General features: G+C 36.1%; 3 protein-coding genes across 4 annotated transcripts in view; 1 reads left to right on the plus strand and 2 right to left on the minus strand.

Moving 5' to 3' along the window:
* LOC135101149 (uncharacterized) overlaps nt 1–1,261 on the minus strand; it is a 2,221-nt gene extending 960 nt beyond the window's left edge. Inside the window, exon 1 of the mRNA XM_064004723.1 lies at nt 1,115–1,261. Within this exon, the coding sequence (XP_063860793.1) occupies nt 1,115–1,198 (84 nt within the window). The 5' untranslated portion in view covers nt 1,199–1,261. The remainder of the gene's footprint in view (nt 1–1,114) is intronic.
* Nucleotides 1,262–1,280: 19 nt separating this feature from the next.
* LOC135101189 (uncharacterized) lies at nt 1,281–1,937 on the plus strand. Its single transcript, XM_064004826.1, has one exon. The coding sequence runs from the start codon at nt 1,281–1,283 to the stop codon at nt 1,935–1,937; it is 657 nt and encodes a 218-aa protein (XP_063860896.1).
* An 11,475-nt stretch (nt 1,938–13,412) lies between these two features.
* The window catches only part of LOC135097712 (RNA polymerase II subunit A C-terminal domain phosphatase SSU72-like), a 35,453-nt gene continuing 33,865 nt past the window's right edge, over nt 13,413–15,000 (minus strand). For both annotated transcript variants that reach the window (XM_063999730.1, XM_063999798.1), the window contains exon 6: nt 13,413–15,000. This exon is cut by the window's right edge and continues 483 nt beyond it. The gene's annotated coding sequence lies outside the window, so the exon portion shown is untranslated.

A 15,000-nucleotide genomic window follows, 5' to 3' on the forward strand; every position in this document is an offset into this window, starting at 1 on the left:
GTAGTATCACAAAGAAGGAACACTGAGGCGGTTTATATGAAATCAGAGATTTAAGAAACGAGGTGAATTATTATTATTACCATGAATACACCATCTCCCTCTCGTGCTTCCTGCGCGATACTGAAGTGCATGACATGTTTGATACTCATGGAAATCATTCCTTTTCTCTTTTATATATTTCATGCGAAATCTTAAAGCATCTTCATATTAATTATTATTTTATGTCCGAAAAGGCATATTTGATTTTAAGTATAACTTCATAATGGTTGGACACAGCAGTTATTAGTAAGGTGGTGTATAAACCATAATATTTTACCAATTAACTTATACTCGTCATAATTACCTTGTTTTTTTTTGTTTTTTTGTTTTTTACCTACGGAAGTTGAAAACTGTGATTTAATTGCATAAACACTGTTTTATCCATAGCTGTAAAAAGAAAATTCGTCCAACGTGTGTAGTTTTCGAACTAAGTGAAAAAATATAAGCATTTTTATTAAGGCAGGTTCAGTTTCGCTCATATTCTACTAGCCATAAGCAGGTCTGTCAATGTAACACAAAGATCTCATAGGATTCTTACTTATAGTTGGGCACACAAAACCGAGAAAATAAGCGAATTAGCGACATTTTTCACATGGAATCACATTGAATGGGTACTTATAAAACTTCCAGCGACGTGGGAGCGAGGCCCTGTGATTCATACGAGGAAACTAAGAACTCCCGTGAACGTTTCGAGACATTTTGGAAACTCCGTTCGCAATTTGCCGCCATCAGCCCACTGAGATAGGGCCCTTCCTTACATAAAGAAACCTACGTACATTGAATAACCATTTGTCATCTGACCCCTGTACACTGATTTATTTTAAGTTTTTTTTTTTTTTTTTTTTACATTACATATTTGTAATGTACATTAATTTTCTTTTAGCCACAGAAAATGAAGTTATTTTGGCGTCAAAGTGCTTGGCCATCTGAACAATAGATGTTCGTGCCTACACAGTATTGCTCTTCGTGAGAAATAGATCTAATCATTTATTTGATTCGACACCAAGTGATATCCATTCTGATATAATTTATGTCTAAATATTCAACAAAGTAGTGCAATGTTCTCGCTCCTCACCTCGTATGGGTTTCGAGTGGCAGCCAGATTGCTTAGTAGGCGAGATAGTAATATCCTAGATGAATCTGAGTTTGTGGCATCCATCAACGTGTAAGAACAGCTGGCTAGATGGTAGCGGCCAGCCCATCCTACTGCCTCCACGAAGGACACCTGTCAGGACCACACCATGCATAGGATTCTTGCATTACATTCCTTCTCTTCCTCAACTCTTCGTCCTCCAGCCCACCACACCACAATGCCTCTCAGAGCCTCCCCGCCTGCCCCACCACACTGCCTCACAGAGCCTCCCCGCCTGCCCCACCACACTGCCTCACAGAGCCAACCCCGCCTGCCCACCACACTGCCTCACAGAGCCTCCCCGCCTGCCCACCACACTGCCTCACAGAGCCTCCCCGCCTGCCCACCACACTGCCTCACAGAGCCTCCCCGCCTGCCCCACCACACTGCCTCACAGAGCCTCCCCGCCTGCCCCACCATACTGCCTCACAGAGCCTCCCCGCCTGCCCCACCATACTGCCTCACAGAGCCTCCCCGCCTGCCCCACCACACTGCCTCACAGAGCCTCCCCGCCTGCCCACCACACTGCCTCACAGAGCCTCCCCGCCTGCCCACCACACTGCCTCACAGAGCCTCCGCGCCTGCCCCACCACACTGCCTCACAGAGCCTCCCCGCCTGCCCACCACACTGCCTCACAGAGCCTCCCCGCCTGCCCACCACACTGCCTCACAGAGCCTCCCCGCCTGCCCACCACACTGCCTCACAGAGCCTCCCCGCCTGCCCACCACACTGCCTCACAGAGCCTCCCCGCCTGCCCCACCATAGTGTCCTTCAGCCTTGCCTAGTCTTTACTGCCTCATCGCATGTTTTACATATCACTGTCTCGTAACCTTAACATACATTACCTCACTCCATCACGTCACACCATACCAAGCAACACGGTCAAACCATACCCATCATCATAACACACTACCACCACAACACATCATACGCTTTCTCTTACACATTCTTCATCGCTCCATCTCCTGCATCCACCACACTAGCACTATACTAAATTCGCAATAATCTGACTAGGCATGGCGGGCAACACTGCTCTGATCGACTGAAAGCTCTGTTTGATTTCTTTGTTACCTACACCGTTACTCTCTTATCAGACGTGATATTGATTGTTATAATCAAGACAAAATTCGTTACATACTCACCAATAATGAAATTTCCGTCTACAGATAGAGATGGGAGTCATTCAGGTATTACAATGCAGTCCAAGCCAGGGTCGGTATTCGGACTAATATCTGGTAATTTTCATAATATAGACAATAAAAAAAGTCCTTAAAAGGCTTTGGTATAGTACACATTTAAATTACAGCATACTTTCGCACCTTTACATTGTGTCAGAACTCAAGATATTTTAAAATTCTGATGAAAAAAGTTTTGCCGGGAAGGATTATGAGCTTACACCTAAGGGTACCGTGATTTAACGGGTTACACAGCCGCCCTAAATGCAAAAAGTTCAGCATGGCTCGATCCCTGGGAGGGACTTTCCTGGTGAGACTCCCAAGCTCCAAGAGGGAGGCAGATATTTCTCCGTGTACCGACAGTGGCTTGGATTTATATTTCTATCTGTCTACGAAAATTTCCTTTTTTTTTTTTTCTTCATGATTGCATTGTCCAAAGAATCAATATGATAATAGAGTATCTATGTAGATAACAAAAACGAACAGAACTTCCAACCAATCAGAATCTCAGACAGAGCAGTTTTGCCCTTCATGCCTGGCTAGATTACTGTGTATGGAGTATGGAATATATTATATTGTGCTCAATACCTGGGAAGTGTCCAACTGCAGGCCGTTAGACATTAGAGACGAGGCTGATGCCGTGCCCACCTCCATCGCCATCAACAGGAGCGTTATAGCAGCCACTGTCTTCATGCTACTGATCACCAAGCATGTGCCTGCTATATCCATGTTAGGAGAACTTCAAAATGTAAATAAGTCTATAACACATGATGTGTTCAGGTAATCTGTCCACTGTGTTTGCGTAAGCTAATCATGAATATAAAGCGATTCGGGTGACGGTGAAACGTATAACAATGTTTTTTTTTTTTTTTTTTTTTTTTTTTTAACAGTAAAACCAAATTACTTTTATACTTAGTCTTATATCACATTTGTCTAACAATATTTGATATAGGAAGTCTGGCTCATAAAAACACTTATGAACACAAAATAAAGCAGTGACAGGAATAACATGAGTAGGGAACATAAATGGAATAGACTTGCCTGTTATCTTCTAAGTAGATATGTGGAGAGCTACTACCTAATATGGTGGAGAAAGTAACAGTATACACAGTGAGCTGGCAGTTACCTAGGCGTGTCGGCTACACATTGCTGGGCGGGGCCGTACGTAATACCTGAATTTCGTTAAAGGTTACAGTCTGTAAAGCTGACATCTAATTAAGAGTCCTCGTATAATACAGTAGTCTGATGCTGAAATGGTGATGGATGCTGCAGGTGAATAAAGAAAAAGTACAATTAATAAAGGAGGGTGGGAATAGAATAACACGGAAATAAAGGTAACACTATTTGGAAGTGGAAGAGGAAGTGGACAAAAGGTGGAGGAAGAGGATGGGAGGACGGGGAAAAAGTAAAAAGAATAAATATAAGCAGCAAAGGTGAGGAGTGAGTGAAGAATTACAGGGAGAGAGAGAATATTGAGAAATAAGTATTCTCTTTTCCTGCTCTCTACTCCTTTTCGTTTTTCCTCCATCCGTTTCCTTCGCATTTATGTTCCTTCCATCCACTTTCATCCTCATTCAGTCTCATTCTATTTAGCATCATCAGGATTGCTCTCTCTCTCTCTCTCTCTCTCTCTCTCTCTCTCTCTCTCTCTCTCTCTCTCTCTCTCTCTCTCTCTCTCTCTCTCTCTCTGTATATATATATATATATATATATATATATATATATATATATATATATATATATATATATATATATATATATATATATATATATATATATATATATATATACACACACACACACACACACACACACACACATGTAAGAAGGCCACTGGCCAAGGGCAAAAAAGAATTTGAAGAAAAAAAGGCCCACTTGAGTACCAATTCCCAAATGGAAGCCAAACCGAAAAATCAAATAACGAAGGATAAATGTCTTGAAACCTCCCTCTTGGAAAAGATCGAGTCATAGGAAGGAGAAAATACAGAAGCCGGTGGGGAGTTCTAGAGTTTACCAGAGAAAGGGATGAATGATTGCGAATACTTATTAACTCTTGCATTAGAGAGGTGGACAGAATAGAGGTGAGAGAAAGTAAAGTGTCTTGTGCAGCTAGGCCGCGGGATGAGGGGAGGTATACAGTCAGCAAGATCAAAAGAGCAGTAAGCGTGAAATTAGCGGTAGATGGCAAGAGATTCATCACTGCAGCGTTTAGAGAGAGGCTGAAGACAGTCATTTAGAGGATTGGAGTTGATAAGACGAAATTCTTTTGATTCCAGCCTGTCTAAAAGAGCGGAATGAGTGGAACCCCCATACATGTGAAACGTACTTCATACATGGACGGATAAGGCCACTGTAATGAGTTAGCAGCTGGAGGAGGTTAGAAAAACAGGCGGACACGACCCAGAACACCTGACCCCATAGAAGTTGTTTTAGCTAGAGATGAAATGCGAATTTTTCAGTTTAGATTATTGGTAAAAGGACAGACCAATGTTCAATGCAGAAGAGGGGTAATTGAGTGTAACTGAAAAAGAGGGGGATAGTTATCTGGAAGGTTGTGTCAAGTTGATAGATAGAGAAATTGAGTTTTGAAGCATTGAACAATAAGTTTTTATCGTGCCCCAATCAGAAATTTTTTGAGAGATCGAAGTCAGGCGTTCTGTGTTTTCCTTATGTGAGGCGTTTAATTCCTGAAAGGTTGGACGTCTATTAAAAGATGTGGATAGGACAAGAAGTTTGGCTTAGAAAATCACTAATTATAGGAAGAGAGTGGGTGACAGGACAGAAACTTGAGGAACACTACTTTTAATAAACTTAAGAGAAGAATAGTGACCGTCTACCACAGCAGCAATAGAACGGTCAGAAAGGAAACTTAATTGGGATGAAGTTACAGAGAGAAGGACAGAAGCCATTGGCGGGTAGTTTGCAAATCAAAGCTTTGTGCCAGACTTTATCAAATACTTTTAATATGCCAAAGCCAACAGCGAAAGTTTCATCATAATCTCTAAAAGAGGATGATCAGGACTCAATAAGGAAAGCCAGATTATCACCAGTAGAGTGGCCACGTTGGAACATATACTGGCAATTAGAAATAAGTTTGTAAAGTGATAGATGTTTAAGAATCTTAATGTTGAGGGTAGATTAAAAAACTTTAGAGAGGCAGGAAATTAAAGCAATATGACGATAGTTTGAAGGATTAGAGTCGTCACCATCTTTAGGAACTGGCTGGATGTAAACAAACTTCCAGCAAGAAGGAAAGGTACATGTTGATAGACAGAATTGGAAGAATCAGACTAAGCAAGGTGCAAGTACAGAGGCACAGTTTCGGAGAACAATAGGAGGGATCCCATCAGGTCCATAGTCCTTCTGAGGGTTGAGGCCAGCGAGGGCATAGAAAACATCGCTGCGAAGGATCTTAATGAGTAGCATGAAATAAATAGTCGGAGGATCGAGGAGAGGGATGAACAAGCCCTGAATCATCCAAGGTAGAGTTTTAAGCAAAGGTTTAAGTGAAGATTTCAGCTTTAGAGATAAATGAGATGGCAGCGGTGCCATCATGTTGAAACAATGGACGGAAAGATGAAGTAATGTTATCAGAGATATTTTTAGTGAGGTGCCAGAAGCCACGAAGACAGATCTAGAAGGATTTTGACAATTTCTATTGATAGAGTTTTGGGTTAGTTGGAGAACAGACTTGGCATGGTTCCGGGCAGGAATATAAAGTGCATGAGATTCAGGTGATGGAAAGCGCAAGTACCATCTGTGGGACGCCTCTTTACCATGTATAGCACGAGAACAGGTTGAATTAAACCAAGGTTTGGAAGGTTTAGGGTGAGAGAAAATGGAATGTAGGCCTCCACGCCAGACATTATCACTTATATTATGCGCTCAGCACACAGAGAAGGATCGTTGACACGGAAGCAGTAGTCATTCCAAGTCACATTGATCACAATATGATTTTTTTTTTTTTTTTAGAGTTATTCACCACAACCAAGATATATAACAGAAGAAACAATATTACTATAGAATAACATTATACAAAATCTCTAAACATTGTTTGGGCCGAAATGTTGAAATGTATTACTAGATGATATGAAAAGACCAAATTATCTTAATCTATTCAAAATCAAACTTTATTAGCATTCACATAAATTACAAAATCAAACTATAATAGAATAAAACCAAAAGCAGTATATTCATACTTATGAAGTATTTTGTTTAAACACTTGTGTTTTAATTGCATGTTATTTCTCATTTCTAAATCAGAGCCATTATTGTGGTACTTCTCATGCTAACTGAATCTATATTTGCTAGAGAGCTCATGCTCAGCAGACTAATGCATTATAAGTGTGCATAATCATATTAATTCCTGTATGTAATTGCTATTTGGCAACAGACAAACAAACTCGTGCAATTACTACTAATCATAATAACACTATACTACTACTGCTGCTACTACTACTGCTACTACTACTACTACTACTACTACTACTACTACTACAACTACTACTACTACTACTACTACTACTATATAAAAATACTACTGTGAGTACTATTACTAATAATAATAATAATAATAATAATAATAATAATAATAATAACAGTTAAAATAATATTTCTCCCTTTTATTTTTTACTCATGGAGATGTAGTGTTGTGTCTGATGGGAATATTGTAATGTTCATCGTCGTGTGTGTGTGTGTGTGTGTGTGTGTAAGTAACAAATGTAATATAAAAAACAGATACTTGTTAGCAAATTCAATTTTCTTGTCTCCACCAAATGAGCTCTGAGAGAAATGCCACATCACCGAGAGGACCTGAATTATTCCTGGAGGCAGGTCTGCACTTTTCTCTTTCTTTTCTGTGGCTTTAAATAACCTTTTAACAGGGAATTATTTTTTTCCGTTACATAATGAGGCCCACGGATCATTCTTTTGTCAAGAAGTACAAATGCACGAAATTTAGTGAGAGAATGAGGATACTCTCGCTCTCTCTCTCTCTCTCTCTCTCTCTCTCTCTCTCTCTCTCTTGTGGATTCCGTGGTGCTTGTCATCATTGTCACCGCTACTCAGCTGCGATGTTGTAGCAGGCTGTAAACTGTTTTGTTCCTTTGCAGCAGATGTAGCGCCTTGCTTGACGGTTGGCAGCAAGAGCTTCCAAGTTGCTCAGCTCATTTCCACATTTCCTTAGCAATGTTTTCTTATGGTCTTTAAAGCTCTTGCGTGGGCCCCATGTCTGCTACCTACCTGTAGCGAGCTCCTCATACAGGACATTGCAAGGAAGGTTCTCTTCAAGCATGCATAAAGTATTCCCTTTCCCTAGCCAGCGCAGTTGACGTTGAATTAGGTCCCGTATTCACGAAGCGGTCCTAGCGTCTCTTAGCTATGAAATATGTCACAGCTAGGACTAAATGACGCATTCTTGCTATAAACTGTGTGTGTCTGTTATAAGTCCGCGCGGGATGTTGAGACTGGGTTCACCTTATCCTAGCGGCTTATTTATTATAGACACTCCACACAGCCAAGATGGCCGCTCCACAACATCTCCAGAGCTCAGGAATTATTTACCCAGATAGGACATATTTAATGGACTTAGTAAAGATATTGCTTCTACTGTGTAGGTATTTTCTCTGTTATCGATCTAGTGAGGGAAGCCTAACAGAGTGACATAGAAAGGAGAAATCCACGAATTCAGGTGACCACAACACTGAGATATCTTGCGGTTGGGAAAACTACTGGGAAATTGCAGTTGTGCAATAGTGCATAACTACGGACGGAAAAAGTATTAGTGTGACACCGCCTTGATGACCTTAATGGCCTTGAGAGCGCCATCCTTGCCACCAAACCATTTGAACACTGTGTTTCTACAGGATCACATTTACCGTATTCCAAAGATTGAATTACTATCTTACCCAAATTTATCAATACATAGAAAAACGAAATAAATATTTATAGAAGCTATAAATTAATGGTAAACGAGTTTTCTTTTTTTTTCAATATTTGAAATTAAGTAAGCGCTATACGTGTGGCACACAGTTATGATATACGATTTCGCTCGTCATAACTTATGACATACGACTTATGATAGATGTTCTAAGTTATGATACTCATCTGCCATAGCTATACACGTCATAACTTCATGAAGAATTGCGGTTAATTATTGATATGGAGTTCAATAAGGGTGTGGAAACAGGCTCATACTGAGTACTTGGGTCTTACCAATGTTTAGGGCAAGTTCAGAGCGTGCAAATACATTTGCAATAGCATTAACGGTGCACTGAAGGCCTTTTGAGGAGGGGCCAATGAAGGCAGCACCATCTGTGTGTCATGACTTAGATCATGAATGATCTAAGTCATTTGTATTTATGCTTGCTAATGCCGCAGGTCAAATAAGTTTTCATCTAGATGGTAGAATATGTGGACATCATCAGCAAGATCAAAAAGCTATTTTGCAAGTGCCATCACAATTGCAATGAACAAGATGAATATGGTAAGGGGGGGAGGGATGGAACATCCCTGTTTGACACCGGTGCCTACTGATTTTGTACTAGTTATGCAGCTCATTTGTCCGTTGAGTAGGGCTCTTAGTATCAATATTTCTCTTCTACTTTTCATGATTTAATTATATGTAACCTTTGGGGAATTTCTTTTTTTTTTCGCACATTTTTTTTTTTTTTTTTACAGGTCCGGTCCTGTATTAAAATAAAAAAAAGTGAAAAAAATTTCAATTTAAAAAATATTATCTGATAATTGGGATATATTCTTTATTTAACAAAGAACCACTGTACATATGTAAAATATTCTTTTGAGTTCTCGGGGGTGCGGCAGAGATAATAATCATATTTCTTTTTTAATAAAAATTAACATAAAAAAAACACAATATTTCGATTGATATATACTTTTTGTATCAATATTCTTCTTCGACTTTTCATTATTTAATTATCTGCAACCTTAGAAGAAAAATTTTCATCATCTTTTTTTTCTTTTTCTTTCTTTTTTTTTTTTTTTTTTTGCTAAAAAATTTATAAAAAATATTTTACTTTTTTTTTTGTCTGATGATTGTGATATGTTCTTTACTTAAAGAAGAATCATTACACATATGTAAAATAGTCTTTTGAGTTCTTTTAAGTGCGCAATACATGCAATTATATTTCACTTAAAAAAAAAAAAAAATTAACACTTAAAACACACTCTTTCGATATATATATATATATATATATATATATATATATATATATATATATATATATATATATATATATATATATATATATATATATATATATATATATATATATATATATATATATATATATATATATATATATATATATATATATATATATATATATATATATACATTCTACTTTTCATGATTCAATTATATGTAATCTTAGAGAAAAATTTATCACAAAAATTTTCACATATTTTGTTCAGGTCCACACTTTGTTAAAAACGTGAAAAAAAAAATGAAATTTTTTATCTGATAATTGGGATATGTTCTTCACTTAAAAAAAAAAAATCATTATTCATACTTATGTAAAATAGTCTTTTGAGTTCTTATGAGTGCAGTACAAATAATAACCATTTCACTTTTTTTTTAATACTTAAAAAAAAAAAACACAAGTTCTTATGAGTGCAGTACAAATAATAACCATATTTCACTTTTTTTTTAATACACTTAAAAAAAAACACACTATTTCAATTGATATATACTTTACTTTCAATATTCCGCTTCTACTTTTCATGATTTAATCATCTGAAACCTTAGAGGAAAATTTTTTATGGTAATTTTTTTTTTTTTTTTAGTACAAGTCCGGACATGTAAAAAAAAAAAAAAAAAAAAAAAAGTGAAAATTTTCAATTTAAAATTTTTATCTGATAATTGGGATATATTCTTCACCTAAATAAGAACCACTGTACATATGTAAAATATTTTTTTGAGTTCTCAGTAGTGCAGCAGAAATATTAACCATATTTAACTTTTTAAATAAAATGAAGACAATTAAAAACACTTTTTTGAGTGATATGTTCTTTTATTTATTTATTTTTTATTTATTTATTTATTTACTTTTATTTTATTTATTTATTTCTTTTGTCAATACTATTCTACTTTTCATGATTTAATTATCTGTAACCTTAGAGGAAAAATTTCTATCGCTTTTTTTTTTTTTTTTTTGTAGAGGTCGAACTAAAAAATGTGAAAAATTTAAATTTAAAAATTTTCATCTGATAATTGGGATATATTTTTTACTTACAGAAAATCCACTGTACATATGTAAAATATTCTTCTGAGTTCTCAGGAGTGAGGTAGAGATAATAATCATATTTCACTTTCAAGTAAAATTAACATATTAAAAAAAAAAAAAAACACTATTCCAATTGTTAAAAAAAAATGTCAAAATTTTTTATTTTAAATTTTTTATCTTATAAATGGGATATGTTTGTTACTTAAAAAGAACCAGTTTTTTTTTTTTTTCTATGTAGGAGCTGTACCATCAAAGGGCAACAAAACTGCAATAAAAAATGAAAGATAAAAAAAAGCCCACTGAAGTGCCACTCCCCGAAAAAGTCAAAAGTGAGTCTTGAAACCTTCCTCTTGAAAGAGTTCAGGACATAGCAAGGTGAAAATACAGAAGCAGGCAGGGAATTCCAGAGTTTACCAGAGAAAGGGATGAATACTTGTTAACTCTTGCATTAGTGAGGTGAACAGAATAGAGGTGAGAGAGAGAAGAAAGTCTTGTGCAGTGAGGCCACAGGAGGAGGGGAGGCATGCAGTTAGCAAGATCTAAAGAGCAGTTGGCATGAAAATAGTGGTAGAAGATAGCAAGAGATGCAACATGAGGGGCGATGAGAAAGAGGCTGAAGACAGTCAGTTTGAGGAGAGGAGTTGATGAGATAAAAAAAAATTTTGATTCCACCCTGTCTAGAAGAGCAGTATGAGTGGAATCCCAAATACATGTGAAGCATACTCCATACATGGATGGATAAGGCCCCTGTACAGAGTTAGCAGCTAGGAGGGGGAGGGGTGAGAAAAACTGATGCAGATGATTCAGAATGCCTAACTTCAAAGAAACTGTTTTAGCTAGAGATGAGATATGAAGTTTCCAGTTTAGTTTATAAGTAAAGGACAGACCAGGGATGTTCAGCGTAGACAACGAGGACAGTTGAATTTCATTGAAGAAGAGGGGATACTTGTCTGGAAGGTTGTGTTGAGTTGATTGATGAAGGAATTGAGTTTTTGAGGCACTGAACAATACTAAGTTTGCTCTGCCATAATCAGAAATATTAGAGAGATCAGATCAGGTGTTCTGTGGCTTCCCTGCATGAAATGTTTACTTCCTGAAGGGTTGGACGTCTAGAAAAAAACGTGGAAAAGTGCAGGGTGGTATCTTCAGCATAGGAGTGGAGAGGACAAGAAGTTTGGTTTAGAAAATCATTGAAGAACAATAGGAAGAGGGTGGGCAACAGGACAGAACCCTGAAGATCACCACTGCTAATAAATTTACAAGAGCAGTGACCATCTACCACAGTAGCAATAGAATGGTCAGGAAGGAAACTTGAGATGAAGTTACAGAGTGAAGGATAGATAGGAGGACAGTTTGGAAATCAAAACTTTGTGCCAGACTCTACCAGAAGCTTTTGATATGTCTAAGGCAACAGTAAAAGTTTCACCAAAATCTCTAAAAGAGGATAACCAAGACTCAGTAAGGAAAGCCAGATCACCAGTATAATGGCCTTGATGGAACCCATACTGGTGATCAGATTGAAGATTATGAAGTGATATGTTTAAGAATCTTCTTGTTGAGGATGAATTTAAAAAAATTAGATAAGCAGGAAATTAAAGTAATAGGACAGTAGTTTGAGGGAATAGAATGGTCACCTTTTTAGGAACAGACTGAATGTAAACAAACTTCCAGCAAGAAGAAAAGGCAGATGTTGATAGACAGAGTTGAAAGAGTTTGATTAGGCAAGGTGCAAGCACAGAGGCACAGTTTCAGAGAACAATAGGAGGGACCCCATCAGGTCCATAAGCCTTCTGAGGGTTGAGACCAGCAAGGGCATAGAAAACATTGTTGTGAAGGATCTTAATAGGCAGCATGAAGTAGTCAGAGGGTGGAGGAGAGGGAGGAACAAGCCCTGAATCATCCAAGGTAGTGTTTTTAGCAAAGGTTTGAACAAAGAGTTCAACTTTAGAAGTAGATAAAATGGCAGTGGTGCCACCAGGTTGAAATAAAGGAGAGAAAGATGAAGAAGCAAAGTTATTGGAGATGTTTTGGCTAAGTGCCAGAAATCATGAGGGGAATTAAATTTTGAAAGATTTTGACATTCACACTGGCACATTGACAGTACGCATGTAAAATATTCTTTTGAGTTCTTAGGAGCATGGCAAAGATAATAATCATATTTCATTTTTCATAAGAATAAATATACTTAAAAACACTATTTTGATTGATATATAATTTTTATATCAAGATTCTTCTACTTTTAATAATTTAATTATCTGTCTGCCTCTCACACACAGTGGTATTAGCTATTTCAAGCTCAAAAGTTTCAATTATATTAAGTTATCAAATGAGTACTACAGTTGGGCCTTCTCTCAGATATTCTTGTTTCTTTTTAAGAAACAGCATTATGAATGGGCTTTTTTTAAGTTCTTTTTTCCTTAGATAAATCGATGGATAAACAGAGATAAATAAATAAGTACAGACATAGATGATGAAGTTCTGAGATCTAGTAGAGGTGAACAGGGAAAACATCGTTCTTTCTTTCTTCACTTTAAATAAAGTGGAGAAGAAAAAGAAAGATCTTGGGATGTTTTCCCTGTTCACCCCTACTATATATATATATATATATATATATATATATATATATATATATATATATATATATATATATATATATATATATATATATATATATATATATATATATATATATATATATATATATATATATATATATATATATATATATGATGTCACAGCTTTATACGTTAATGAAAAGCTGTCATTGCTTCATGCTTTGACTCAAATTTTTCTGGTGGATTGCAAGTTAACGAAACTTGATATAGAAATGATTGTAATATGTATTTGCTGAAATTACAATTAGAAATAGAGTCATGTTTACATAACAAGATTATACAAGATAATAATCAAGTATGTCTCCAGTTATACTAAAAGAAATTCATATAATGTGTAATGTAATGTGGTACAATCTTAAGCATCAAGATAATGTAATTGATAAAAAATATTTTTAATATAAAGTAAATAAGGATAGGCCCATGTTAGGCTATGCTTGAAGAAAAATGTGAACTTCTTTGAAACTATGTAAGCCTTCACTAATTTTAAAATCTTTTACATTAACATAGATCAGAATGAAATATACCAAGATTACGGAGCTGTAACCTTTTTTTAAAAATATAACATAGTAATTCACCAAACACACACACACACACACACACACACACACACACACACACACACACACACACACACACACACACACACATTTGATCCTCATTATGAGCAGTGTGTTCCATGAAAACTACACAATGTGAATTATTTAAATTCTTAAATTTCTTATTTATAACTATCAATTTTCATACTAATAATACGGATAATCCCATTCCATAATAATCTGTATTTATACACCAAAAGCATAGATACAAGAAATTATTATAATGACATGATCAATGGAGGATATATTGCATGTACTTTTTTTGTTATATGACTATGCCAATACAATCTTAAAAAGTATTATGTATGTAGGCTTGTCTCACTATTTGTACTGATGGTAAATGGCTTAGGTTTTATTGTTGTCCAACATAAATATAAATTGGCTTCATTCCATTGCAAGTTGTTTTTTTGTCAGACACAACTTTCCTATCTGTAGGTTGATGTTGAAGACTGCATCAAGCTCTGTCCGTGGTCCATTCATAAGCTGTTCATGTGATTTTATCAACTGAGAAAGACAATGTTTATGATCTTATCTGCATCCTTTGTTCAGGCTTATTTATAACAATATGCGATATAACTGATTTGCAGTAACTCCTTGTGAATAGATCAGAGTAACAATTTTATCAAGCCTCACAAGTTCTTGTAAGTGGTGCCCTGCTCATAAAAGGGGGAAGACAGTAAACTATAAGACTACAGTACCTAAGAGAAAGATGAGACAGGCAATAATTCAGTAGCAAAACTACAGAAGAGACCAAAGTTACAATACATAAATTCTGAAATATACAAGAAAGGAGAAATGCAAGAAGTGACTCACATGAATGAGAGAACACATTCATCTGAAAATGTCATTAAAATATTTTTTTTTATTCACAACCAAAAAAGTGGAGTTAGCCAACTTAACAATGTATTCATCTGCCAAGAATTCTTTACACAAAAATTTACATTTTCATCTGTATGATTTTAAATTAAGAAAACATATACACTGAATCAAGAAATTTTTTATAACGTGTTATGTGCGATGATGATAGTCATGTTTCTCAAGTAGATGCACCATAACTTAGTAATTTATTTCCTTGTAAATCAGTTCTAGAAAAGAAATAATGATTAGTTAAACATCTTTCACTAGTGCATAATTACAAGATATTCAGTGCATCAAATTATGTCTGATAAATATATATAATTTTAGATGAACATGGATGG

The sequence above is a fragment of the Scylla paramamosain genome, chromosome 1 (assembly GCF_035594125.1).
Source record: "Scylla paramamosain isolate STU-SP2022 chromosome 1, ASM3559412v1, whole genome shotgun sequence".
NCBI lineage: Eukaryota > Metazoa > Arthropoda > Malacostraca > Decapoda > Portunidae > Scylla > Scylla paramamosain.